This window comes from Haliotis rubra, unplaced genomic scaffold (genome assembly GCF_003918875.1).
Source record: "Haliotis rubra isolate DU_JTF1 unplaced genomic scaffold, ASM391887v1 Scf708, whole genome shotgun sequence".
NCBI lineage: Eukaryota > Metazoa > Mollusca > Gastropoda > Lepetellida > Haliotidae > Haliotis > Haliotis rubra.
This window is the reverse complement of record NW_025767422.1, coordinates 149,440-176,907: the sequence shown is the minus strand read 5'-3', so window position 1 is coordinate 176,907 and position 27,468 is coordinate 149,440. Positions and strand designations below refer to the sequence as shown.

Genomic DNA, 27,468 nt, shown 5'->3' with positions numbered 1-27,468 from the left:
TTGCTGAAGACCATTCATGGGTTGCTAAAGACCATTCATGGGTTGCTGAAGATCATTCATGGGTTGCTAAAGACCGTTCATGGGTTGCTAAAGACCATTCATGGGTTACTGAAGACCATTCATGGGTTGCTGAAGACCATTCATGGGTTGCTGAAGACCATTCATGGGTTGCTGAAGACCATTCATGGGTTGCTGAAGACCATTCATGGGTTGCTGAAGACCATTCATGGGTTGCTGAAGACCATTCATGGGTTGCTAAAGACCATTCATGGGTTGCTAAAGACCATTCATGGGTTGCTGAAGACCATTCATGGGTTGCTGAAAGACCATTCAAGACCATTCATGGGTTGCTGAAGACCATTCATGGGTTGCTGAAGACCATTCATGGGTTGCTGAAGACCATTCATGGGTTGCTAAAGACCATTCATGGGTTGCTGAAGACCATTCATGGGTTGCTGAAGACCATTCATGGGTTTGCTGAAGACCATTCATGGGTTGCTGAAGACCATTCATGGGTTGCTGAAGACCGTTCATGGGTTGCTGAAGACCATTCATGGGTTGCTGAAGACCATTCATGGGTGGTTGCTGAAGACCATTCATGGGTGGTTGCTGAAGACCATTCATGGGTTGCTGAAGACCATTCATGGGTGGTTGCTGAAGACCATTCATGGGTTGCTGAAGACCAATTTGACCCCGGAGCTTCAGGGGTAGTGAAGCGATGAAGTAACACTGGTAGATAGATAGACTGAGGTATGTGTCGAAATATGAACGATCTCGTAATAACGATCAGGTGCTGGTGCAAATTCAGTTTGTACCCGAAAGTAGTTGTTTACTTGCGCAGTCACGTCAACAACCATTGTTGTGGAAAAAAACGGGCCTCATTATGCATTCTATCTAACCACTCGCCTTATACACAGTTCTCATATTTCAGATGAAGGTAGGTTGTTTCATCCCCTTTCTAGTCCTTATTCCATGCCTGTGTTCCCAAGTGTTGTTGTCGACCTATTACTTATCCTCTTTCCCCCTTATTCCATGCCTATGTTCCCAAACGTTATAGTCGGCCTGTTACTTATCCTTTCTGGTCCTTATTCCATGCCTATGTTCCCAGTTTTGTCGACCCATATGGTCTTAGTCCGACCTGTTACTTACCCTCTCTGGTCCTTATTCCATACCTATGTTCCCCAGTTTTGTTGTCGACCTGTTACTTACCCTCTCTGGTCCTTATTCCATACCTCCCGACCTGTTACTTACCCTCTCTGGTCCTTATTCCATACCTATGTTCCCCAGTTTTGTTGTCGACCTATTACTTACCCTCTCTGGTCCTTATTCCATACCTATGTTCCCCAGTTTTGTTGTCGACCTGTTACTTACCCTCTCTGGTCCTTATTCCATACCTATGTTCCCCAGTTTTGTTGTCGACCTATCCTTACCCTTTCTGGTCCTTATTCCATATCTATGTGACCCAATGTTCTTGTCGACCTATTACTGACCATCTCTAGAATAGCCCATCCAAAACTCATCCTGTTCCTACAGTCTCCGATATTGTTGTCTAACATAGCTGTGTTATCACCGATTACCTTTTGTTTCTAGCCGCTGTGGGAATCAACCTGTTTTCAGCAGCAACTGCAGATATTCGTCGGGAGTGTCTTCGTATTCAGCAACCTTCACCATGTATTCGAGATTCCGGGGAAACAACAACAGCAGCGAAATACTCTCAAGAAGGTAGGATACGGAGACACACACACATGCGCGCGTACACACACACTCATGTTCACACATACATACATACATACATACATACATACATACATACATACATACATACATACATACACACACATACATACATACATACATACATACATACATACATACATACATACATACATACATACATACATACATACATACATACATACATACACACTGACATACATACATAGACACAGACATACTCACATCAACACACACACAGGTCACGACGCAGAAGAGAATACATACTGATCAACATCACGCGCAACGAAATTGATATATACATCTATCTATGTTGCAATGGGTCGGAGGCTTGTACATCAACTGAATAAGATAAGTATGACACGAATTGGACTTAATCTGTTTTTCATTTCCTGGGTTTTTTTCAGAGCTCGCAGGAGCCGCCGGATGAACTATGCTAGTTCGGTCCGGATGTACAACAGCTCCATCTTCAAACCCCGAGCGTCAGAGCGTGACATAAAACTTCTACCCCCTCCAGACCCCACCAAGACGAAAGAGTTGCCTATACGTGAAGGTAAAGGCTGGGTGTCATGATTACACACTTCCAAGTGTTGCTCACTCACTCACTCAGAAATCTTCCAACCAAGGTCTATGCTGTCAGAAACGATCAACCATTCAATCCAATATATAGCTTCCCATTCTTATTTAGTCCCCGTTCTCACTAACTCACTCACTCATTGTCAGATTTACTCTCTCAATGATTGGCCTTTCCTGTCTCAGCTCCAGAGGAGAAGGAACCGGAGAAGGTTGAGGTTGAGAAGAAGGAACTGGAGACGAAGCTTCACGTCACCGGAGTCGACCTCCACATTGCCGAAAATGCTAAGGAGCACCACACGGACATGTACGAATGTGCGCAAGAAGCCGAAGGGAGAACAGCAGAGTTGGTACTCCGTAGAGGTCAGGAGTTCAAGATGACCATCACCTTCGACAGGCCGTATGACATCAAGAAGAATGACATCAGGCTGATGTTTAATTTGGGTAAGTTACAACAACTATGACGCCACGATAATGTTCCATATACTTGGCAATGATAAATGATGGAACTACAAAGGAAGGAAGGACTAATAGGAACAGTTTATGGAGTGTATAGGTAATGACAGATGGATAGCATCGTGCTGAAAAATATCGGAAAGTAAGATCACGGTGATGTTCACATAGAGGAATGATGGTTTTCTTTTACCACTATAAGCTGAAAATATTGGATCCAAACAAAACCAAAATTCACTGTTTCGCAAAACGAACACATTTCATAAACGGTTTTTGATGCTGATGTGTACTTCTCTGTAACTTCTTTGAGAGGCATTTTAGATGAAGTATAGATTCTATGCTGAACCAACTTCTATGCTCAGTCAACTCATTGCAATAAAGAAGTTGACTATCCATAGAACTTGGTTTTCCTATTTCTCTGTACTTCTACACAATCGTAATTAAAAATGAACCCATCATTTAACTAAGCTTTCGAAATCACAACGAAAGCACTGGCATGTCAGAGGACTTTCTGGTCCATTGATCTCTTCACTGTCCGGTTATATACAGACGTCCGTGGCATGGAAGGTATTCTTCTTCTTACAGCTTCAGGCAATAAATACTTTAGTTACTGTTTTATTGGAATTTGTGTGAATGACAGGTACAATAAAGACTGGTTATTCCTGACGTATTAAGTTTTTATGTTCACACCATAAGAGTAAAATCATGATGTTAAACACCTATTCTCACGAAATGTGCACAACTGATAACTGGAAGTGGTAAAAGCTCAAGTTCTTTTTTTTCAATAATAAGTCATTTTATTGTTAGAACATTTATTGTTTACAAAAGTCAAACTATCAAAAGTCAGATGTCAAAGTAGATCGCCAATCATGATTGGGTTCCCAAATTCCACTTTGTAATCTACGTGACACCATCAGTAGAGCATCAACTGCAAAACGGAAATCCCAAGACTAACTTGAAGCAAAATGTGACATGGTCTTTTTTACGACAGATAGCAATGCTTTGCTTAGAACTAGTTGTGGTAAGTCACACATAATAATCATATTAATAATGCCTCTGTATATCATAACGGTACTGTCACTGAAATCTTAAATGAGCGAAAACCATTATACAACTTACAAAACTTGTAACCTACGTTACCGTAACACTGCCATATCTATATAGAAATTTTGAATATTACTGGTGAAACGTTTCTATACTATTCCATTACATTAAAAGATGCAAAAGTGATTGACAGTTTCTTCGTTTCATTCATTATTTGAGTACAGACAATACAGAGGCCCAGTGAACATCCATCCAAACTGTAATGTTTAGAAGAGTTCATGCCATAATTTCTTCGTTTCATTCATTATTTGAGTACAGACAATACAGAGGCCCAGTGAACATTCATCCAAACTGTAATGTTTAGAAAAGTTCATGCCATAATTTCTTCGTTTCATTCATTATTTGAGTACAGACAATACAGAGGCCCAGTGAACATCCATCCAAACTGTAATGTTTAGAAGAGTTCATGCCATAATTTCTTCGTTTCATTCATTATTTGAGTACAGACAATACAGAGGCCCAGTGAACATCCATCCAAACTGTAATGTTTAGAAGAGTTCATGCCATAATTTCTTCGTTTCATTCATTATTTGAGTACAGACAATACAGAGGCACAGTGAACATCCATCCAAACTGTAATGTTTAGAAGAGTTCATGCCATAACTTTAGACCAATAAAACTGTCTTACCTGAGTAGAAGTCGCGAAAAATAGTACTGTGCTCCTTTGGGATTGAGGTCACATAGATTACATCACGTGGATTACACAGACGTCCCTTAGCATCCATCAAACGTTTATAGTGTAATAGAAGAGCATCCCCTTCACTTAGTTATTACTACTGAATAGGGCCATTCATTTAAAAACCCTTTTGGTGACACTGAGTGTTCAGTTTTTATCTTATGGTGGTCACGTAGATTACATCCTTACAAAAATATCTTCAACTTTAAACCTGTGAAGCGTCAAGGTGGGAAATCGGCCGAAATTTAGTGGCTATGAGATTGATATTGTATTGTCCCAATATAAAACTGTAAATAAGGCATATTATCTAATAAATACACATAAATATATGTTCATTTTCATGAGGTAACGTGGATTACACTTTTATGGAGACATCATATTAAACAAAAACATCTTTAAAAAATAAACCATGTTCAGATATGTTCTAGGTGAAATGAGTCAAAAAGTGTTTTTGTTATGCGGAGACATATAAAATTATGAATGGTGCGTATTTCGTGAGAATAGGTGTCACTGTAAAGTTGTTTTATTGTAAAAACCAACTGGCATAACGCCATTGCTGAATGCCTGACAATATCATTCACCACAATATCATTGGACAGGTGACGAATACAAAGCAAACAAAAGACTGAACCAGAGCTTCAAGGTTGACGAGACCGGGGCAACTAAATACAAGCCCAAGAAATGGGGTGCTACGGTCACCGGTCAGGAGGGTAACACCCTCACACTGTCCGTCTTCGTTCCCGCATCAACACCCATCGGCGAGTGGGAGTTTGCTGTCAAGACCGTGGTGGACGTGAAGGACGGCAAGGATCTGTTCTGGCAGTACAACCACACAGCCGACTACATCAACATCATCTTCAACCCATGGTGCAAAGGTGAGAAAACAAGTGCTCTGTCTGCCAGATAAAAATAAAAGGTGTCCACGTTATGTATGGGATGATTGAGCAAGTCTGATTTCTTGCCTGAAATTGAGAATTGTACTGGGCTCCTTTGGGGTTCTGTTCATAATTTTATAAAATGATATGCTTGTAAATGAAATAACTTATTGTTCTTTGACTAAACACCAGTCTACAAGAAAATATGCTTCCTTCTTGAAAAACTCTGGGGATTAGGTTACAGTCTGTAACAATGACCTATACCAGTCACTAAAGTCTACAAGAAAGTATGATTCCTTCTTTAAAGTGAGTGAGTGAGTTTTAGATTTACACAGCAATAATCCAGCTATATGGCGGCGGTCTGTAAATAATCGAGTCTGGTCCAGACAATCCAGTGATCAACATCATGAGCACCGAACTGCGCAACTGGGAACCGATGACATGTGTCAACCAAGTCAGCGAGCCTGATTCGGTTACAGTCTGTTACAATGACGTATACCAGGCACTGCCTAAGAAGTGCCAGACAATTCATGTATGGAAATATGACCACATGAATTTGAAAATGAACGTAACTGTACTGTGTCCCAAAATGTAAGTTGACAGACTATAGATGGGTCAGGAGATCATGGCTTGGTCTGAATGATTTTGTTTCATTGTACCTTGGTGGTGCTAACATCAAGCACTGGTATGTACTGTCCACACTCGATTTGCAACTGCAAGTCATATTGCCAATTTAGAGAATAGGTATTATAACCAGTCCAAGCTAAACATTAAGTGATCTTGTTGAACAAAACGTCCAGCTGGAGTTGACGGTGTTACCATGACATTGGTCTGCTGTCTTGATGTATATGGCGTTTATTATCGCTAAATATTACCATGTAACTGAAATTCTCACTGGAAGTGACATATCAAATACCATGACATTGGTCTGCTGTCTTGATGTATATGGCGTTTATTATCGCTAAATATTACCATGTAACTGAAATTCTCACTGGAAGTGACATATCAAATACCATGACATTGGTCTGCTGTCTTGATGTATATGGCGTTTATTATCGCTAAATATTACCATGTAACTGAAATTCTCACTTACCATGTAACTGAAATTCTCACTGGAAGTGACATATCAAATACCATGACATTGGTCTGCTGTCTTGATGTATATGGCGTTTATTATCGCTAAATATTACCATGTAACTGAAATTCTCACTGGAAGTGACATATCAAATACCATGACATTGGTCTGCTGTCTTGATGTATATGGCGTTTATTATCGCTAAATATTACCATGTAACTGATGTATATTGCGTTTATTATCGCTAAATATTACCATGTAACTGAAATTCTCACTGGAAGTGACATATCAAATAGGGAACTGAGAGCTTGCATATTGTTACAAAGTTGATACATGTGGCATATCTAACAGAGGACTGGGTGTACATGGATGACGACATCTGGAGGACAGAGACGGTCCTCAACGACAACGGCACTCAATACTATGGCACCTACAGAAAGGTCGGCGTCCGATCCTGGGCCTACAACCAGGTAAACGGAACTGAGCCTCCAAGCTCTTTGCGCTACGATTAAGTCATTGTTTTAATATCAGCGTTATGATCAAAGCAACTCTAACGTCGTCTTGTGTATGTATCCAGTTCTTTAACTTGAAACCCATAGCACTTCACCCGCTTTGTGAATACGACCCTAATAATTATCCCTTTCAAAAATTTGACCTTTGACATTTGCAAGAGACAGGATTGCCGTGTTCGGCAGCAACTGCAGAGACTTGAAGTCTGTTGGAAGGATGAGGTCAACCATTGTTTATATCACGACAACTTATAATCCCAGGGCATCCAGCAGCACAAGTTATTTTGGATGGAAAAGTAGTTTTGAAAGATCCCCACCCACACCTCAACCCCCTACAAAATACCTAATGGTCGCTGCCTAAGGCATTCGTTACATATAGTTGCCATAAAACTCTCACTGCAACAAATTATCAAAGACTTCAGTAATTAAGTTGAGAAATGTCCGTCCACGGATCAGTCCATCAGGTCGCCTCTTACTGTTCAGACCCGAAGGTGTTGCGCAAGAGGACAGGCCAGCATGTCCTTGTTCATCTCTGAATGCTCGTTTATTTACTTCCATGTTTCAGTTCAAGTACGGGATATTGGATGCTGCTCTTCATCTCGTGAGGAAAGCTTTCGGGTTCAAGGCCACACCCGCCATGGCGAGCCCAGTCCTTGTCTCCAGGATGATAGCGGGGATTGTGAGTTTTATAACAGCATTGTACACACATATAAAACACACACACACACACACACACACACACACACACACACACACACACACAGACAGACAGACAGACAGACAGACAGACAGACAGACACACACACACACACACACACACAAGCAAATAAGCAAACACTTAAACACACACGCGCACGGATCAAAAACAGGGTCATAACAAGGATTGGTGGGCACGGTGTCAGTATTCTGTGGTATCCATGTTGAATGGCATCTCAGAGAGCTTGGCCTGTAAAAACCATCCTTACTGGTACCAGCAGCCCACATGCTATAAGCATAGACATCTTACCAGGGTTTGTGTCGTGTTTCAGGTGAACGCCCCGGACAACGGCGGGGTCCTGGTGGGCAACTGGAGCGGCGACTACTCTGGCGGCAAGAAGCCTACGTCCTGGCAAGGAAGCGAGACGATTCTGTTGGAGTACATGAAGACAGGGAAACCAGTGCGGTACGGCCAGTGCTGGGTGTTTTCCGCTGTCACCACTGCGGGTAGGTCAAGGGGATGTGCTGGTCCCCCTGTCTCATGGTCCTAGAAGCGAATAAAATATGAATCGCGTGATTATATTGTGTGCCATGCCATAAAGTTTGACATTTTGTGCGTATGGCTTCAACTTGAAACGCTGCCCTGATAGAACACACACCGCTTGGGAAATCACTCTGTGATTATTTACAAGACAAATGCGTTGATTACTATTTGGATACCTTCCAGTCAAGGGAAAGCTACTCTCGATGGTTCTGTCACACGTTCGCAATGTTTATGTTTCCACGTTTGTCAGCAGACGGCACACCTTCTGGCTTCCTCCCACATTAGACTGGCACGATGTTTAATAAGTGAGCTACTGTTCAAAGCGCTCTGTTCTAAAACGGCCCTTTCATGGTGCGAGTGTTCAGGATTCGTCATTGGTTGCAATCAGATTTAGTTGTGCAATCAGCGACGTTGTTTCAAAACTTATCAACTAGAAAAAACTAGAACCTCTTCCCCTGCGCGATGCGCAAACGTTTCTTCTAGACAGAACTCAGTCATGTAATGGTGGATCAATTATCGCCCTCGTTGACAACGGACAAGCTAGCCATTAAATGTCTTGTGTGTCACATCAAGACAAGTCCCCGGCAGAGGACGGATATTTGTGCCCCCACATTTGCTTGTATTAGTCCAGAATGACCAAGTCGATGTAACACGTGTTCTCATTAGATAGAGAGAAGGGAGATAATTCGTATTGCGATATTTTGCCGCTAGGGGATTTTACGAGAATCGGGAAATATGGCCGTATTAGACCAGAGGTTCGTAGGAAGAGAATGGGCGTGGGTGGAAAGTCGGCTAAACAGCCCCAAACCCAGCCCCTGGGGTTAATAGGATATTAACACATGTCCTACATGACAGAAAGCCTATCTGTGCCGATACCGAGCTTCTCTTGCTTTTACAAGTCCCCAAGGAATTATGCATAAAACAAACCAGGTTTCCGATCCACAGAGCATCCGTAACGTTACCAGCCATCTAACTATAGTTTGCCACAGGATTAGTGTTACGAACGCTTTTTGTTTCTGTCTAGTGTGCAGAGCTATTGGACTGCCTTGCCGCAGCGTCACCAACTACGCCTCCGCCCACAACACCGACCTGGAGCGGCTCAGCATTGACGTCATTAAAAAAAACGTGGACGGAGACGTTGAAGAGAAAACGGATGATTCCGTGTGGTATGTTGTCGGTAGTTTCTTTTAATTTGGCTTGTTTTACAACTTAACTACATTGACGTCATTGATGAAATAAATATCTGCAGAGTATATCGTATTTAATAGGCGATGTGTCCTAACCGGCGACATACGGATTGTTACACGATGAGTGAGTGAGGTTAGTTTAAAGCGCTTTTAGCAATATTCCACCGATATCACCCCGGGGACACCAGAATGTGTACCCATGCGGGGATTTGGAGCCGGGTCTTCACTGTTCTAGCCTCTATGTTACCTCTCCGGCCCCGTTATTCTATAGTATATACCAATCTTGCGGCGCTATGTGATACAAACCGAAACATGAGTCTCATTAACCAATTCAGACAATGACCTACTTTTCAGCCGATCCGAATTTTCTGTTGTAAAAGTGAAAAGAGACACTACAAACAACTATGGTTACACTGAATTCCACTTCCGTGTTCATAAGAAAGTTTTAAACAATCCTATTTCTATATTCTATGTCAAGGTTTAGACAGCATGTCGTTAACTAAGACGTCACAGACTGCCCCGTTTGAAGAGGTCGTACAATGATTCACAATTCATCTGGCTCACTGGTTACACCTGTTATGTGTTCTTTGTGCTTACCAAATGTACTTTTTGTAACGTACAGTGTGATTGATATAATACCAAGTCCATAACAGACCACCAAACGTTTCTAGCGGCCGAGCCTCGTTTTGAAATTTCCGCGATTTCCAGATTTCCGTTTGTCAGAGAACGCTGTACGACAGAGCACGCTGCACGACGTGTTTGCAAGGATTAGAAGGAGCGTAGTGTTGCAATATACAAGTGATTAGATGTATCAAATATTTATAGATCCAGGTGAATGATTTGGTCTCAAAATCTGGACTGGTTATTGTTCTAAGTTGCGCAATAGGACGCAACCCAGTCAGCAGGAAACGAGACTGTTGTGTAATCATTTTTTTGACTTGAATATATAGTGCACTTTTAATTTGTAATTTGTAACAGTCGGTCTTGTCTGGATAGTGACTACCTGGGAGATTTGAACAAAAACATCTGAAATAATTTCGTTTATATTTTGAACACTGAAGTCAGAAATATATTGCTACATGCGGCGTAAAACTAAACTCACTCAATCACTCGCTCAGAAATCTTCCAACCAAGGTACAAAGTATGTGTGAACCAGTCATTCAGTGGTATTACGAATGTCGACCTATGCTGCCAGACACGATCAACCATTTAATCCAATATATAGTTTCCCATTCTTATTCAGTCCCCGTTCTCGGAATGCTTAAGGAATGTTTGAAATGTTCAAAGTTGTTAAAGTAAATGACATCTTGACTATCTGTCGTTAACATCGTGCGTAAGTTCCTGTGTCTTTCCGCTTGACAAGCAACTACCCACTCCCACACAACCATGAAATCAATAACTGTAACATACATGCTGCTTATGATTTATCAATATGAATATATGTTATTTTCTACCACGACCAAGACGGTGTTAATGTTCTGTGTCTACTTCAAGGAACTTCCATGTGTGGAATGAGGTTTACATGAGACGCCCGGATCTGAACACGGACGACATGAAATACGACGGATGGCATGCCGTTGACGCCACGCCCCAGGAACGTAGCGAGGGTGGGTTTGTGGAAAAGTTAAACCGTAAAAGAACCACCAATATAATTGTAGTACAGAGGTAAAACAGAGGTGCTAGTTTATAGAAATGGTGGTAAATTAAGGCGGTATGAATCATGGTACTTTGGTGATCATATCTTAAATGGTTCTACATATTATAATTATTTGGGTTTATTGTTTTCAAATAGACGTTCATGGTCTAAATCGGTTCAAAAATTGGTAAACAAAGCGAATAACGCCTTGTGCTCAGTTAAGGTTTTTGGTAGGAGACTTAAAAATATTTCTCAAACTATTTTGTTCAAAATCTTTGACGTTCAGATAAACCCGATAATTTTGTACGCTTCGGAAATATGAGGTTTTCGGAAATGGCATGTTATTGAACAGTTTCACAATATATTTTGTAAGTATGTGTTGGTCGTAAGTTATAAATGCTCTAACGCTGCTGTTTTGGCGGAAGGTGGTAGAAATTATATTTATGTTGATAGTTTATTACGTGTTTTGAAGTATCGGTTCAAACTTTTACGCTCACCAAAGGATAGAAATCCAAAGCAGTGTTATATTATATTGCACAATTTAGACAAAGTTGGTAGGAAAACGTGGGTATATTTGATCCGAAATACTTTGTTCAATTATGGTTTTGGTTTTGTGTGGGAAGCTCAAGGAGGTTGCAACGAGGAACAGCTTTTGAAAGATTTTCATGTAAGAGTTGGTGATTGTCAAAAGCAATAATTCATATTTTCAGAAATGCACAAATGTTGATCACTTGATGTCTATTCCAGTATCAAAAGTATATTTCTCATTGAACCATATTTAGTTTTATTGAAATCTAAAGATGTGAGGCCTCGAATAACAAAGTTACGAATAGGTGCACTTCCAATATATCAATTTACCGGTAGATTTGATGGAGTTCCGAGGCATCAAAGACTTTGTAATATTTGTAATGATAATTTTGTAGAAGATGAATTTCATTTCCTGTTTGAATGTAAAGTTTATCATGTTTTACACTGTAAATATTTTAAAGCATTACCAAATTACATGGATCAACAACTCTTTCTGAACACATTATCTTGTACCAAGTTTTCAACACTAACATATTGTTCTTCTTACATTAAGGAAGCATTGTCATTGCGTTCTTCATACATATGAATCTGACTGTCAAATGCCACTATCTTATAATTACACATGTTTATTTGTATTGTACATGGGTCTAAGGCCTTGTTACGAAATTGAAGAACTGGCAACACTATGCTCCAGCTGTCTGATTCTTACGACATTCAAGGACTTAGGTATACATTTTTAAGGTTTTGTATTAGATATGTTGAGTCTATTCCCAATATGACGCTCCAATGACAATCGTAATATTTTGACTTGGGCCATATTTTCCCGTGTATTTTTAGCACTTTACTTACCTCTGCATGTGTTTGTGATGTACGACATAGTTATAAGTATGATTCGCTTGTATCAGCAATTGATAATAAGTGATCGTAAAAGCATGTTCATGATATAGTTGCAATCATGCAACGGACCCAACTTTCCTGTGATTATTCAAATAGTTTTTTCCCTTCTGTGAAATCTTTTCGAAAGCTAGCGTCTGTGCTCTCAATATACATTCACATCATTTATCGTTTCATTTCTTGTCTAGTTTTTCACCCAATCCCTTGCGAAGTAATTAAAAAGAAGTCAAGCTCAAGTCAAAAAAGATTATCGGGTCTAGATTGCCTCGGCTCTCCTGAAATTGATAAATGATCTGGGTTTCTCTTCCATTTTCTTTATTTTGTTATTTCTTGTGGATATATATGTTTAAATAAGGCCTATATCTGGGAGTATATATCAGTCTATTTCTTGCCCCACAGGTGTTTATACTTGCGGTCCCTCTCCTGTGGCTGCCATCAAAGAAGGTCACTTGAGGGTGGGCTACGACACCAGCTTCATCTACGCCGAGGTGAACGCCGACAAGGTCGAATGGAAGAACAGCAAAGTGCTTAAAAAGCTTGTGGAGTCAAAGCGCATCAGAAATGCGTAAGTCGTCATCAAACTTAAGGGACACCGTAATCAATGAGACGTGTTTTGAGTTGCGAACAATCTTAGATAAGTTTAATCTCAACAACTTAAAACAAGATACTATAACATAGGTTAAATATGGGATATACTTTCGAAACGAACTTAAACCTTTTGCAGATCGTACAAAGGTACGATATCTATCGTAACTGACAGGGAATTCATTCGAAATGGAAAAGGTGGGGGTCTTCCCATATGACGTCACCTAGATTTCCAAGGTGCTGACTAGGAGTAATTACACGTGGTTTGACATGCATGTAAATATATCAAGTGGACATAGACAGGCAAGAACATGCTTTCGTTTGAACCGCCTCCGTGGTGTAGTGGTTAGAGCGTCTGCCCGGAGAGTGGAAGGTCGTGGGTTCGATCCCCGACCGCGTCATACCAAAAGACGTTCAAATATGGTACTTGTTGGTCCATGCCTGGCGCTCGGCATTAATGGGTACAACAAAGAATGGTCGGCTCGGAGTCAGTATAATGTGTCTGAGTGGGGTATTCATGCTTCACTGCGGCATGGCATCTCAGTGGGCTAGCACTATAAAACCAGCTTCAGTCTGGGCTAGTACAAGCAGCCGTACATACACATACACACGCATGCACGTCGTCATATCAGCGAAATATTCTTAAGCACGACGTTAAACCCCATTTCACCTCACCTTCTTTTGCCCGACAGTATATAAACTTCAATGTCATGAATACAGTTAGCAACGGATATAACGAACTCAAGGACGACTACTGTTGGTTCGTTATAACCACGTATTGTTATACGCAGTCCGACTATTATATGTATATAGCAATTGACCGGGACTATATCCACCAATTCGTTATAAACGTATTTTACTGTGTATTTAAAGAGAATGTAATGAATTGAAGAGAGAGGTTTTAGAAGGTGGACACCAAAGGAGCGATTGCAATCTATGACTGTGAGCTTTAATCCCGTTACGTTCCGATTATCATTCGTTATGTTTCTAGGTTTGTTGGCACCAAACCGTTCTCGTGAGATCTCACTCAACCAATGAACACACGAGACCCGCATCTCTTAAGGCTTTTGTCCCACTTTAAGCTGACACGCCGTGGCGTAACTGGAATACTGCGAAAAGCGGCGTTAAACCCAGTTCACTCACTCACTCACTCCTTTGTACCCAATGTTCTGACTTGTTATAGAGTCGGGAAGAAGCTGAGCACCCACCAGCCTACAGGAAAGTCCTACGTCGCACCATCATTCGGCAGCTTCTTGTTTGGAACCGAAAACTTGGAAAGAGAAGATGTCACAGATACGTACAAATACGAAGAAGGTAACCTGAAAACTGTGGCATTTTTATTGAAGCGGGAGTGTGTTATTATGCCGAGGAGATACCAATCTGTTGGGTAACTTCCGTTAGCCTAGATGTTGTGTGTGATCCGTGAAGATCCAGGTTAGAATTGGTCTTCAGCAACCCATGGAAGAGGCGACTAACACCATCGGGTGGTCAAGCTAACTGACTGGGTTGACACATGTCATCGTATACCAATTGTGGAGATAGATGTTCATGCTTTTGATCACTGGGTTGTCTGGCTCAGACTCGATTATTTACAGACCGCCGCCATGTAGATGGAATATTACTGAGTGCAACCCACCTGACACTACAAATACACCTAAGCCCAATAAATAACACCCAAACATTAAAAGTCTCAGGCGTATTTCTTATCACAACTGGTGTTTTTGGTCGCTTATAAGCCCACATAACTAACTAGTGCTAACATAAAATAATAATACAAAAATAAACATAAATATAGTTGCAGGCAACGATGAGGTCTCCTTGGCTTTACTTTCTATCTATTGTATCTGAGGGCTAGATATCATCGTCCAAAACGGAGCCAGAACACATGTTTTGACAGGCGAGCGGATCTTCCAAATACAGCCGGGGTCACGGGGTCATGGGGGTCATGGGTTTTTAAGAAGTTCCGGAGAAGAAATAGTTTCTTCTTTAAAAGGCTGTATCTCAGTTGTTCTTGGGTCTACGTTCAAAACAATTAGTGTTCTGGAATCACCAGGACATCATCTACCATACTGGCAAACTTGGGGCAAACTACTCAGAAAAGGGCTGAAAAACATGGCCAAAAACTGAAAACAAAAATAACTGCCAAACGGTACGTTTTATCGACTTGACCCGTCCAGGCAAAATTGTTGGGAATTTGATTGTGCATCTGTACAAGAAATTTGGAAGTGTTGGAACAATTAGTTCTTGAGATATTAGCTGTCAAACGTTGAAATTTTGGAATTAATTTTGAATTATCTCCCCTTTGCTATTGGGCCAAGAGCCTAGAGATTTTTAAGGGGAATATCTACACCTCGGTGCGCATCTGTGTGATTTTTGGTAAGTGGTTCGGAGCATTGGTTTAGGAGTTTTGTTTGGATAAAAAAAATTGGCGGAATAATAAATAATAATAATAATAATCCGAACGATTACAATAGGTCTCCTGCCTAGAGGCAAGGAGCCCTAAAAATAGCCATCAACTTCTAAAATGCCAAACAGATTATAGATGTACAATAGTATGTAAATTTAAAACGTCTTGAACAATAGAAGACAATACAATATAAACAGCTATAAAAGGCTGAAGGTAGATCACCATTCTAAGGACCATGGGGACATGACTTGTCAGCTTGTGAGCGGAAAGGAAAGGGATAGAATGAGTGAGTGAGTTGGGTTTTGCGCCACTTTTATAAGTATTCCACCAATATCACGGCGGGGGACACCAGAAATGGACTTCTCACATTGTACCCATGTGGGAAATCGAGCGGACATTTTCAGCTTGACGAGCGACCACTTTAACCACTAGGCTAACCCCCTTCCCCACTCCCTGGGAAGGGATGGAGGTGTTGGATTTACAGGTGAAATCCATGAGCACTGGTGTGGTGCTAACGATCCGGGCAAACCGCGGATCCGAACACACGATCGCAGGGTTCTTGCGTGCCCAATGCACCATGTGTGCCACCATCGTGGGTCAATACACATTACGTGATCAAAGCTGTGGGCCTTAATCCACCTGGTTGATTCATTAACCCGATGTCGCCATTTCAAACTACAGTGGGAGACAGTTCCTACAATCATGTCTGGTCTAAACGGATGACATGGTTAATGCAAGCTAGTACAATGATTGAATAAGAGCTTTGTGATTATGTATATCCCACGAGATTTGAGAATGACGTATATTTCAGGCTCTGACAAGGAGAAGGCGATTCATCGTGCTGCAGAAAAGCTATTCCGACTGATGAACGGCCTCGAGGAAGAGAGCGATGACGAGCATGAAGAAGAAGAGGTAATATGCTTTACACCATCCATGTGTCATTACCCCTAGACATGTTGTACACTATCCGTTTGTCATTACCCTTAGACATGCTTTACACTATCCGTGTGAAATTTCTCATAGACATGCTGCACACTGTCCCGTTTGTCATTACCCCTAGACATGATGTACACTGTCCGTGTGTCCTTACCCCTAGACATGCTGTACACTGTCCGTGTGTCCTTACCTCTAGACATGCTGTACACTGTCCGTGTGTCCTTACCCTAGACATGTTGTACACTGTCTGTGTCTAGACATGCATTACGCCGTGTGTCCCTTAGACATGCTACACTATACTATCCGTTTACGCCTGACATGCTATATACCCGTTTGTCCTTACCCCTAGACATGCTGTACACTGTCCGTGTGTCATTAACCCTAAACATGCTGTACACTATCCGTGTGTCCTTACCCCTAGACATGCTGTACACTATCCATATGTCCTTACTCCTTGACATGTTGTACACTGTCCGTGTGGCATTACCCTTGACATGTTGTACACTATCCGTGTGTCATTACGCCTAGACATGTTGTACACTGTCCGTGTGGCATTACGCCTAGGGGGCGGTGGGGTAGCCTAGTGGTTAACGCGTTGGCTCGTCACGCCGAAGACCCGGGTTCGATTCCCCACATGGGCACAATGTGTTAAGCCCATCTCTGGTGTCCCCCGCCGTGATATTGCTGGAATATTGCTAAAAGCGGCGTAAAACCATACTCAGTCAGTCAGTCATTACGCCTAGACATGTTGTACACTGTCCGTGTGGCATTACGCCTAGACATGTTGTACACTGTCCGTGTGTCATTACTCCTTGACATGTTGTACACTGTCCGTGTGGCATTACGCCTAGACATGCTGTACACTGTCCGTGTGGCATTACGCCTAGACATGTTGTACACTATCCGTGTGTCATTACTCCTTGACATGCTTAACCTTTCACATGTGTCATTGCGTCTTGGCATGGTTTCTTTTCTCCACCTATCCCAACGTCATCGAACTGTATATTCATCCACGTGTCATAGAGGACAATAGATTGTGGTGTGATACAGACCGTAAGCATTATATAAGGGACGACATATCGGTACATGTATTTCTGTCTGCTGAAACAAAGAAAACTATACCTCAGCTCACAGAATATTTGACCATTTAACTGGTACCATGCCCACCTACATCCTGCTCCCACCCGCTCCAGCAAATTATTTTTCCTACTTGTGTCAGTGAAAGAAAATAGCAACCTGTTTGCACGAGAACTATCATGCATAAGTCTTGTGAGTCATATTGTGAGTCGGTCGTCAGTAATGACACGATAACGGCGATGTTCTTTCGTTTTAGTGCAGCAGCCTGGCCATTGAAATAGACGAAATGGAGGACATCCTAGTGGGCTCCGCTTTCACCTTTAAGCTGAAGGTCAAGAACACTTGCAAGAAAGAACGTACCGCCCTTGTCAGACTGAAGGTGTTGTACAAAACGTACTTCGACTCTGTCACAGGGATCGCGGCTCTCAAGAAGTTTGACGAGACCAAACTTAAGCCTGGTGCCAGTATGTATTGCACTTATCTTGTATACTCATTGCGCATTGACAGTAAAGGCCCTTTTGGCAACCACCACGGAGATGATTGCAGACAGCTAGAGAAAGAGTGCCATTCCTTGGGTTTTACTTAATATGACATCCCAAAATATAATATACATTCATGGTACATGCGGAGTATCATGCAATATATATGTGTATGTTTATATTTGTATAATTATGTAATTGTGAATATTTTTTTTATTATTTTTATTTTAACGTTTTATTTCCCAGTAAATGTTTACATGACATTATAATTATGAATAGATAGATGTTCACATATACAAGGCATACATAAATAGATAGTATTTACAGGTTTGGCATAGGGCCTTAGTCGATGTTACATTGACCATTCTTTCTTTGCAGATATTACATATAAATAAGTAGGCATAATTACATAATACATAGGTATGCAACGGTACATAAGGTTGTTTCTTATTGTATATGAATTACAACTAGTGTATGTTTGACTACATCTGGTAACAGGCATTGCTCAGGCAAGGTACAAGTCATTTAACATTACCCGTTATTTCTCAACAGATGTTTGCATGTACCTAAGTATACATAGTACAGTGTATGAAGACGTCTACTGCATGTTTATTGCTTCTAATCACCTGCAAAAATAATATTATATTGTGAAAGTATAAGTCCTATTGAGCTAAAAGTCTAAATATATCGCCTTTGATCTAGTTTTCGTCTTTTGACATTTCATAGTAACTGTAATTGAATTTAATTGATATCTTGTTGGAAGGTATCTGAAGACTAATGTATTGTAAATATTTTGTTTCATTGAGACAAATTCCATTTGGAATTATGCGTTGTAGAAGGAAAAATATATAGTCCTTGCTATTATTTACATTTCATGTCTAGGTGTAATTGACTTTAATCAGCTTGAAGAGTCTGTGGCCTTGAGCTTACTGCGTTTCGGAAAATATTTTTACACACTTTTCAGCTTGAAGTCTGTGGCCTTGAGCTTACTATTCGGGAACCTTAGTTCTTTGTTTCCTATATTTATAAAGGACATAACAGTTATGCTGTTTTCTGTTTGTGTAGGTTGTCGTGTATGATCTGCTATAGGGATAGTGACAATATTTCCTCTGTGTGTTGTGTGAAGGTGTTGGTCCCATGATATGGTTGGCTGGAGTAAACGTCTGTGTGTGTAGAGTGTGAGTATAGTGTGTAGAGTGTTAGGTTGGAGGTTGTATCAGAGTGAGTGAGTTTAGTTTTACGCCGCACTCGGCAATAGTCCAGCTATATGGCGGCGGTTGTATCAGAAACTATAGACATTCATGGGCTTGGCTAAGCCTCTTAATTCATGGGCTATCGTCCCTTTCTATAATATTTGCACCAACATAGCATTATCCTTTCAACTGGTATTTGATAACAACTCTGTTCAAATGACGGCGAGATCCATTAGGTATATTGTAATCAAAACCCGCATTGATTTGCTTATCTTTCCAGGCCAGGAATTCACGATAACAGTAGATGAACATCAAGCAAACCAGAGGCCGCAAGATGACTTCAACTTCGAGCTGAAAGCCGTCGCGATTTGCAAAGAAGATGAAGATGACATCGCTACAGAGGAGATGGACTTCCGTATGAGGAGACCCGATCTTGAACTCTCGGTACTAATATTAAAGAAGACGTTTCTCAGTGACTTGTTATCATAGGTTACTACATGTAGAGTTTTACGTTTGGTTGCTGTTTAACGTGGCATAATTCAGAGTGCGACAGCATGAGCATCCATCTATGCCACGGGCACATGACAACCTGGTTAGAATTGATCTTAAGCAACCCAAGCCGTCGTAAGGGGCGACAAGCGGGATCGGGTGGTCAGGCTTGCTGACATGGTTGACACATGTCATCGTATCCCAATTGCGTAGATCGATACCCTTGCTGTTGCTCACTGGATTGTCTGGTCCAGACTCGATTATTAAACAACAAATAAACCAAAACAACCAAACAAACAGGTCAATTTGATGTTTTCTCTCTTGGCTGATTTTATAATCTGATAAAGTACATAACGTGGAACATTTATTCTTAATTATAAGTTTCGAGTCTTAGGTACCACCAGTCTATCAATACTTATCTGTTTACGCAGGGCCCGGCGACATGCGGCTTGTTCGACACCATCAAAGTCGACGTCTCCTTCACAAATCCCCTGAAACTGGCGCTGACCAACTGTGTGGTCAATTTTGCCGGAGGCTTCGATGGAGTTGGTACTACCAAAGACATTATGAAACTTAGGTGAGTGCACAGAGTACAAAACACTATGTCTTCACATGTACCTAATATACCCTGTTCTCAAATACTTAGCTGACCCATATCCATCGACCATCCGACTCTCTTAAATTCTTACTTTCCTCTCAAAGGATGCTCTTAATGGAAAATAGTAAAAATATCCCCTCGTCTAAAATATCAAATACTTAGCTTACCCTATCATGTTTATGCTGAACATCCTCTGATCTCAACTATATGCTTACCTTGTACACCTCTGTGATTCTAGGAACTAACACCCCGTTTTCAATAAATGAACCTAACTATATTTCTCCCCAATGCTTACTCTACATACTATCCCCTGTTCTCAACTACTTAACTTTCCCATATATCTCCCTATGCTTACAGTAAATAATATCCCCTGATCTCAACTACTTAACTTTCCCATATATCTTCCAATGCTTACAGTAAATAATATCCCCTGTCCTCAACTACTTAACTTTCCCATATATCTTCCTATGCTTAAAGTAAATAATATCCCCTGTTCTCAACTACTTAACTTTCCCAATATCACCCTACGCTTACAGTAAATAATATCCCCTGTTCCCAACTACTTAGTCTTCCCATATATCTTCCTATGCTAAAAGTAAATAATATCCCCTGTTCTCAACTACTTAGCTTTCCCATATATCACCCTACGCTTACAGTAAATAATATCCCCTGTTTTCAACTACTTAACTTTCCCATATATCACCCTACCCTTACAGTAAATAATATCCCGATCTCAACTACTTAGCTTTCCCATATATCACCCTACGCTTACAGTAAATAATATCCCCTGTTCTCAACTACTTAATTTCCCATATATCACCCTACCCTTACAGTAAATAATATCCCGATCTCAACTACTTAGCTTTCCCATATATCACCCCACGCTTACAGTAAATAATATCCCCTGTTCTCAACTACTTAGGTTTCCCATATATCTCCCAATGCTCCCCATAACACCAAACATTGAAATTCTTGAATATGTTGTCATTTGTTCTTATTCGTCTCCATGAGTACAAATATAATACAAATGTAGAGAACAATGGGTGGCATGAAGTAATAATATGCAGTCGATATGTTTTTAATACGTTTTGAAAACGTTCCCATTTCTGCAGAAAGACTGGATGAAGATAATGTTCTGGAGCAATAAGTGTTCTACTTGTTCTGAGAGTTTTTTCGTGCTCAAAAATGCATTATTATGAGACAGTGGTAAAATGACTTATTACCTTATCAAATATTGGGGTAGAGCCGAACAGACTGAAACTAACATCAAGTTGAATACTGGTATTATGCGGAAAGATACTGTTTAAAATGTGCTAATTCATGTCCAAATCTCCAACACGTTGATATTCAAAAAATACATGTTGTAATTACGATTTATTATGTTTCACAGAATGAATATTCACTTCTGTCGTGTCAAATAATTCCTTTTTGATAGACAATATTCTGTATACTGAATATCCAAACGTTTGGTATCTTTAGTGCATTTCCTATACTGTAGAACTATTCCGTGTCATGAAATGTCAACTGTTACATGTTGCTATTTAGTAAAAAGATTCGGTAAGTCTTTCATAACGAATTCTTTTGCTTTTAGACTAGTGAGCAGAGATTCACTTAGTCTCAGGTCATATATATATTATTTTAAAATAGTAAAGTTCCTGAGGCCTTCTTTAACTATTTCTATGATAATTCCCCCAAGGTTATGCTACCATGATAGAAAGATCGGATGACGTTAGGTCACCTTGCTTGCAGACTTGATGGTGTTGCTGAAGAGGCCCATTTCAATTACAAAGAGGAATTGTTCTTTAGTACCGAACTTCTTCTATGCCGATCCATTTTGTCATGTATCGGCCAAACCCATTTTGTTTCGTCCACATTTTGAATATATGTTTAGATATTGTATCAAAAATATTTTCAAAGTCTACAAGGGATGACTTGTGCACTACAGTTGTTCGTTGGTTACTTAAATTATATCATTAGATTATCGGTTCTACATCTGTCTCGAACGAACCTAGTCTGATAAATGTGTATTAGTTTAGGTCTGTTAGCAGAAGTATAAGAGGTTATACACTTATGCAGCGAACTTAATAGTACATATGGCCAGGGTTTGTAAGCTGTGACCTGTCTTGTAACCTTTTGGAAGACAAGTGACAACACCACGATTGATGGCTATTGTTAATGTGTTTATGTTAGATATTTCTTTAATAAATCTATAAATCCAAAAGCATAAGTCTTTCCAAAAGATTTCTTTAAAAAAGACAACAAATGAAAAAAATGCGAATTAAAACAACACACAATTATGACCAATAGTAGATTTAGATAGGTAACCTCCACATCCTTGATTGTGATTATAGAGGGCAAGCTTCGCTGAACACAACCCTATTGGAGCTAAGTGTTCACGGTCCCTGTACGTGTAACAAATTCTCTTGGAAATCTATCCGTTCCTGGGGTCGTGTTAATTTTCATGTTGTCACAAGTTTTAGATTTTTCATTCATTCAGCGAGCTCTCAAGTACATTATGCCACCAAAATTTTGTATGATCCGCTTCCTCCTCCTCTAATTTCTCATAAAACACATTTTTGGACAATCATAATTCAACCTTCAGTTATTTCTTCATTTTAAGTGTTAGTTAATATATTTATCAACTTAGACCTATATTTACTACTTTACAAATGGTAAAAGTATTGATTTCCCTCTTTCCTGATTCTAATTCTACTTTATCTTCAATTTGTGCATTGTGCACCTCCGTTATCTTCTCAAATTCTTCTTATTTTTTGTATTATGCTTCATTTAGTGCTATTATTTTGAAAAGGTCGTCTCGCAATGTAGTTGTCTAGTTTTGTTTTGCAGTTTTCTTGGCTTCCAAAACATTTATATTTGTTGTTTCTTTTCTTTCTTACAATATTGTCCAAATGGTTTCCCTCTAAAATGTTTCTGGAAAATTCGAGTCCCTGAGTTTCAATTCTAAGTCTGAATCATGTACAATGACGATTTCGAAACGAATCTATAGCAGCTTGTTTCCTATTATCGAAATCTTCAATATTACCCAATAGCCTCTGGTAAATTGTGGATCTGTCTTCGTCGGAGCCATGTTATTCATATTCCTGCGAATGCCCCATCTACAGTAATAACGGTAACTCACTAATCTGTTTTACATTTTTGCATTTTGACTTCAAAATTGTTATTAAATAGAATGGCTTCTCTTCGAGCATTAATTAGAGTAATGGAATGCAAAGATACTTTGAAGTACTCATTCGCTTCTCATAATATCTTTGTGGCCTTTACTTAATATGAATATCGTGAAAGCATATAATAGAGATTTATTTTCTTCGCCAAATATCCTTATTTCCTTTTCTCTTATCCTTATATCTCTCCACTTAAAACAAAGTATTTAATTGTGATTTAATTTCCTGAAGGTATAATTATATGCATTATTGTTAAGGGACCCACGTACAGAATTGTTCTCTAAATGTTGGTGCCTTAAGTTCTCTGCAAGTTCCTATATACTTACCTTCCTCACGTGTATATTCACACATATGGGAACAAATACCATCTATTCTAAAATAACAAATACTTAGCTTAATTTTTCGATCGGCATTCTAGAAGTTGGTGTATTCAACAATGATGCATACAACTTTATGGATAACAACTTCTTATTTATTGCATACAGCGAAGTTGCAATGTTGGTGGACTGTTATGTTTAATGTTGCATGCTTCATTATTAAATACTAAGCTTGCGAATATATATCTCTTAAAAACTTAAGTTAAAGTATATGTCACCATAATAACATATATTCCCTAGTCTCAGGTATTTAGCTTACCCGTATTTCTCCGTTATGTCTTGTATCCCCTTTTCCCAAATGCTTATCTACCGATATATCGCTCCATAATAATCAAATACTGGCCGTTAGGTTTCATATAAACGGCTGAATACCAATCGATGTGATTTCCACACTTACACTCTGATACAGGTAATGACTGTAGAATCAACCAAATCATATGTAAACCTCCCTCTTTTCAGCAACATCGGCTCTGGCATGTCATGGAACACTACCCTCAGTCTCCGCCCTCAGGTTCAACCCCGCGGACAGCCCTGTCGAGCACTCAGTATCGGGTTTGATTCAAAGGAACTCGGTGACATCACAGGAAAATATTCAATAGAACTTAAGGAATCAAATTAACACGGTACTGGGTACAGTTGTAGAACTGGGATATGTTATAGAGCAGGTGCTCTCTTAGACTGGGTTTGCGCCTGTCGTACTGTAACCTGCAATCCAGTAACCTTCAATACCGTAAACTACAGTACATTAAGTGTGAGCCTCTTTTTCTTCACCAAGTTTATATTATCTAGACTAGTTTATAACAGTTAGTACCTATGCATGATGATGTCTCCAAGTATCATGAAGTTATTTAATTATACTAGAAGCATTACAAATATACTAGAAACATTACAATTATACTTGAAGTATTACAATTATACTAGAAGTATTATTGTTCATGTAATTACGACCTTGTGTTCCTGATGACATTTCCTGCAAGAGAAGGTTATCCAGTAAATGAAAATATAGAACATACTTGGTAGATCCGATGCTTTGAATATTAACTTGGTGCGCTCTGTTCATTCTACAGTTGATCGTGTCTTGATTCTTTTATCTCTGTAGTTTGTTCCATCCAATCAATATCCAAATGATTTTGGTGTTATGTGTTGGTAAAATGGGTCATGAAACTGATACGTCTAGTGGATGTTACTCTGAAATAGTAAGACACCATCTCACGAATGGGCACCAGTTGAGATATAGCATAAATGATGGTTACGAAATAACATCATGTTCACAGAAAATTAACTGTACCCGCTTGATGCGTGATCTCATTTCCATGAGGACAAGGAAAGGAAACACCGATTCAGGTGGATCCACAAAGGTTCCCCTGCCTATACAGATGCACATATTAGCGGTACCTTTTGAACGTCGAGGCACAATTATTATTTTACTGCACATTGGCACCATGGGGACAATCAGCGTATCTGTATGCGACTGTTAGGTCATTTGAGAAGAACATCAAATTATGTAAGTCTACTGTGATCAGACATATGGAACTCATCAGGGAGGGATAGGTTTGATGCACGTTTGTATCAGGAGATTTGATATGTTCCAAGGTCATTGTTACGGGCATATCCTGGGCAACTGTAAGATAAGTGTCAGTCATATCTTATTATTAATCATTGTACTTGAGTCATCTCTCATCTTTTCAAAGGCGGTGAGGTAATCTAGTGGTTAAAGCGTTCGCCCGTCACACCAAAGACCAAGGTTTGATTCCCCACATGGGTTCAATTGTGAAACGTATTTTGTGAAGCCCGCTGTGATATTGCTCGAATATTGCTAAGAGCGGTAAAAGCTTAACTCAGTCACACCCTCGCTCAAATTTTCACTTTCATCTCAATAGGTATGCTGGCAATGTCGGCAGGTGAAATGATACATTTTGTCAAATATTGAGAAATTCAGGTTTAGTTTTATCCATATATGCAATGTTGTTGACTTTCAACAATGTTATAATCGCTTGGCCCTAACAACCAAGGTGTGCCTTCCATCGGTAAAGCATTCCGAGTATCTCAGAGACACAGTTTTGGGGCAGAAGCGTGAGTTTTTCCATGTTATGTCTTCGTGATGTTATCTCTGGTGTATGCAGCAATATTGTCTACTATTACATTTGTCTCTTTCATTCCAATATGTTTACATGCAAACCAAGTGTTGGAACTATATGTATATTTTGTATGTATACAAATAGTGTTAACATTTTCTGTCAATAAAATTGGCTTAACTCATGAACATGTGTTTTTCTGTTGAATCATGAAAGTCAGAATTTAAACCATTTGGTACCAGCTGCCTCGCGATCCTAGTACGTGGAGATTCACACTGACAAAGAGGTTAGATTCTTTACTTCAGGCAAAAAATTAGTGGCAACTGTGAGCGTATTACTTAATATATATATGTTAAAACAGTCAATCTGTCAAAACAGTCATTTGACCAATTTGGGTGGTTTATCATTACCGAAATCAACAGTCAACAGACCATGAAATGTTGTTTTAAGACTGTAGGCGAATAGAGAGCAACCCGTTTGGGTTTGTGGTCAGAGACAGTAAGTTATGCAGTTGGTGTATTCCACGAAATATCATGAACTTAATAATAGATAATTGGTTATATTGTCCACACACAGGCGGACTGGGGCAAAAAGAACCCAAAATGAATCTCTTCTAAAACTTCATACTGTAACTAATTAATTTGGTCATATACAATAAAAGGTGACTAAATGTCGCTATTTTAGATAACGTTAAATAATTTCTAGAGAAATCACTACACAAGTTCATATCACAGGTGATTCCAGAGACAAATAGTTTATCAGATTCTAGTTTATGAAAAGCATTAAATTCCAAAACAAAACCAATCTGTTCTCTAATGCCCAGGAATTATTACCACTTTACATACCATATTTTGAGATGTCGACTCCAGGAAGCCGACCTTTCTGATTCTTATATGGCTCTCAGACATTGACAAGGGGTACGCTTTGTAAAGTTTGGGTGTTATTTTTAGCACATGGTTAATCCTCATGTGACGTGTTATTACAAGCTGGTGGTTGATGGAAGTGAACACATCGCACACTGAAGCCGACCGTGTAAAAACATGATCAAAACAATCATATGGTAAACACATTTAAAAGGGCACTGATCCAGAGCAATTTCCGCGCACTGGTTGTTGCTTTTGTTATTGCTTTTCTCCCCTGAACACCCGGATGATATCCCAGTATTTTCGATTGGTTCAGACCTTTGCTGCGCAACCCGCATGCGCAATTGATCGTATAGGTGTAGATTGATCAACAAAAATAAAAATCTTGTTTTACTCGATAATATTTCCATCATTTTGATTATAACAAATGAAAACAGTTTGAAGTTTAATCATCTGCCAGTGGTAAAAAATGTCAGACTGAAAAATAACGAAAGTCAATGTATGTATGTGTCAGGGTAGAGACTGTGATCTGGTAGAATCTCCGATTTTACTTGTGTCGCGGGTCCTGGCCGCTGATTAATCGGACTGAGGCGTGGTTGATTAAAATCTGTTTATTCTGTAAAATACACATGAACATCAATATGATAAGATGTATGGCCGAGGGGTGTATCAACTCACCTCGGCCGTGGCGTGACATGAAGTGGCAAATATCAAGATCGCACG

At 39.9% G+C, this 27,468-nt stretch overlaps 1 protein-coding gene across 2 annotated transcripts in view; it reads left to right on the top strand.

The window, feature by feature from the left end:
• LOC124259033 (protein-glutamine gamma-glutamyltransferase K-like) overlaps positions 1-26,070 on the top strand; it is a 43,398-nt gene extending 17,328 nt beyond the window's left edge. For both annotated transcript variants that reach the window (XM_046693113.1, XM_046693112.1), the window contains exons 2-17: positions 1,591-1,722; positions 2,142-2,287; positions 2,494-2,751; positions 5,140-5,415; positions 6,842-6,960; positions 7,565-7,678; positions 8,028-8,202; positions 9,264-9,405; positions 10,921-11,033; positions 12,884-13,049; positions 14,253-14,383; positions 16,288-16,388; positions 17,746-17,953; positions 19,442-19,605; positions 20,082-20,227; positions 24,267-26,070. In XM_046693113.1, coding sequence (XP_046549069.1) covers positions 1,670-1,722; positions 2,142-2,287; positions 2,494-2,751; positions 5,140-5,415; positions 6,842-6,960; positions 7,565-7,678; positions 8,028-8,202; positions 9,264-9,405; positions 10,921-11,033; positions 12,884-13,049; positions 14,253-14,383; positions 16,288-16,388; positions 17,746-17,953; positions 19,442-19,605; positions 20,082-20,227; positions 24,267-24,426 — 2,472 coding nt within the window. In that variant the 5' untranslated portion in view covers positions 1,591-1,669 and the 3' untranslated portion in view covers positions 24,427-26,070. The remainder of the gene's footprint in view (positions 1-1,590; positions 1,723-2,141; positions 2,288-2,493; positions 2,752-5,139; positions 5,416-6,841; positions 6,961-7,564; positions 7,679-8,027; positions 8,203-9,263; positions 9,406-10,920; positions 11,034-12,883; positions 13,050-14,252; positions 14,384-16,287; positions 16,389-17,745; positions 17,954-19,441; positions 19,606-20,081; positions 20,228-24,266) is intronic.
• The last annotated feature ends 1,398 nt before the right edge of the window (positions 26,071-27,468 follow it).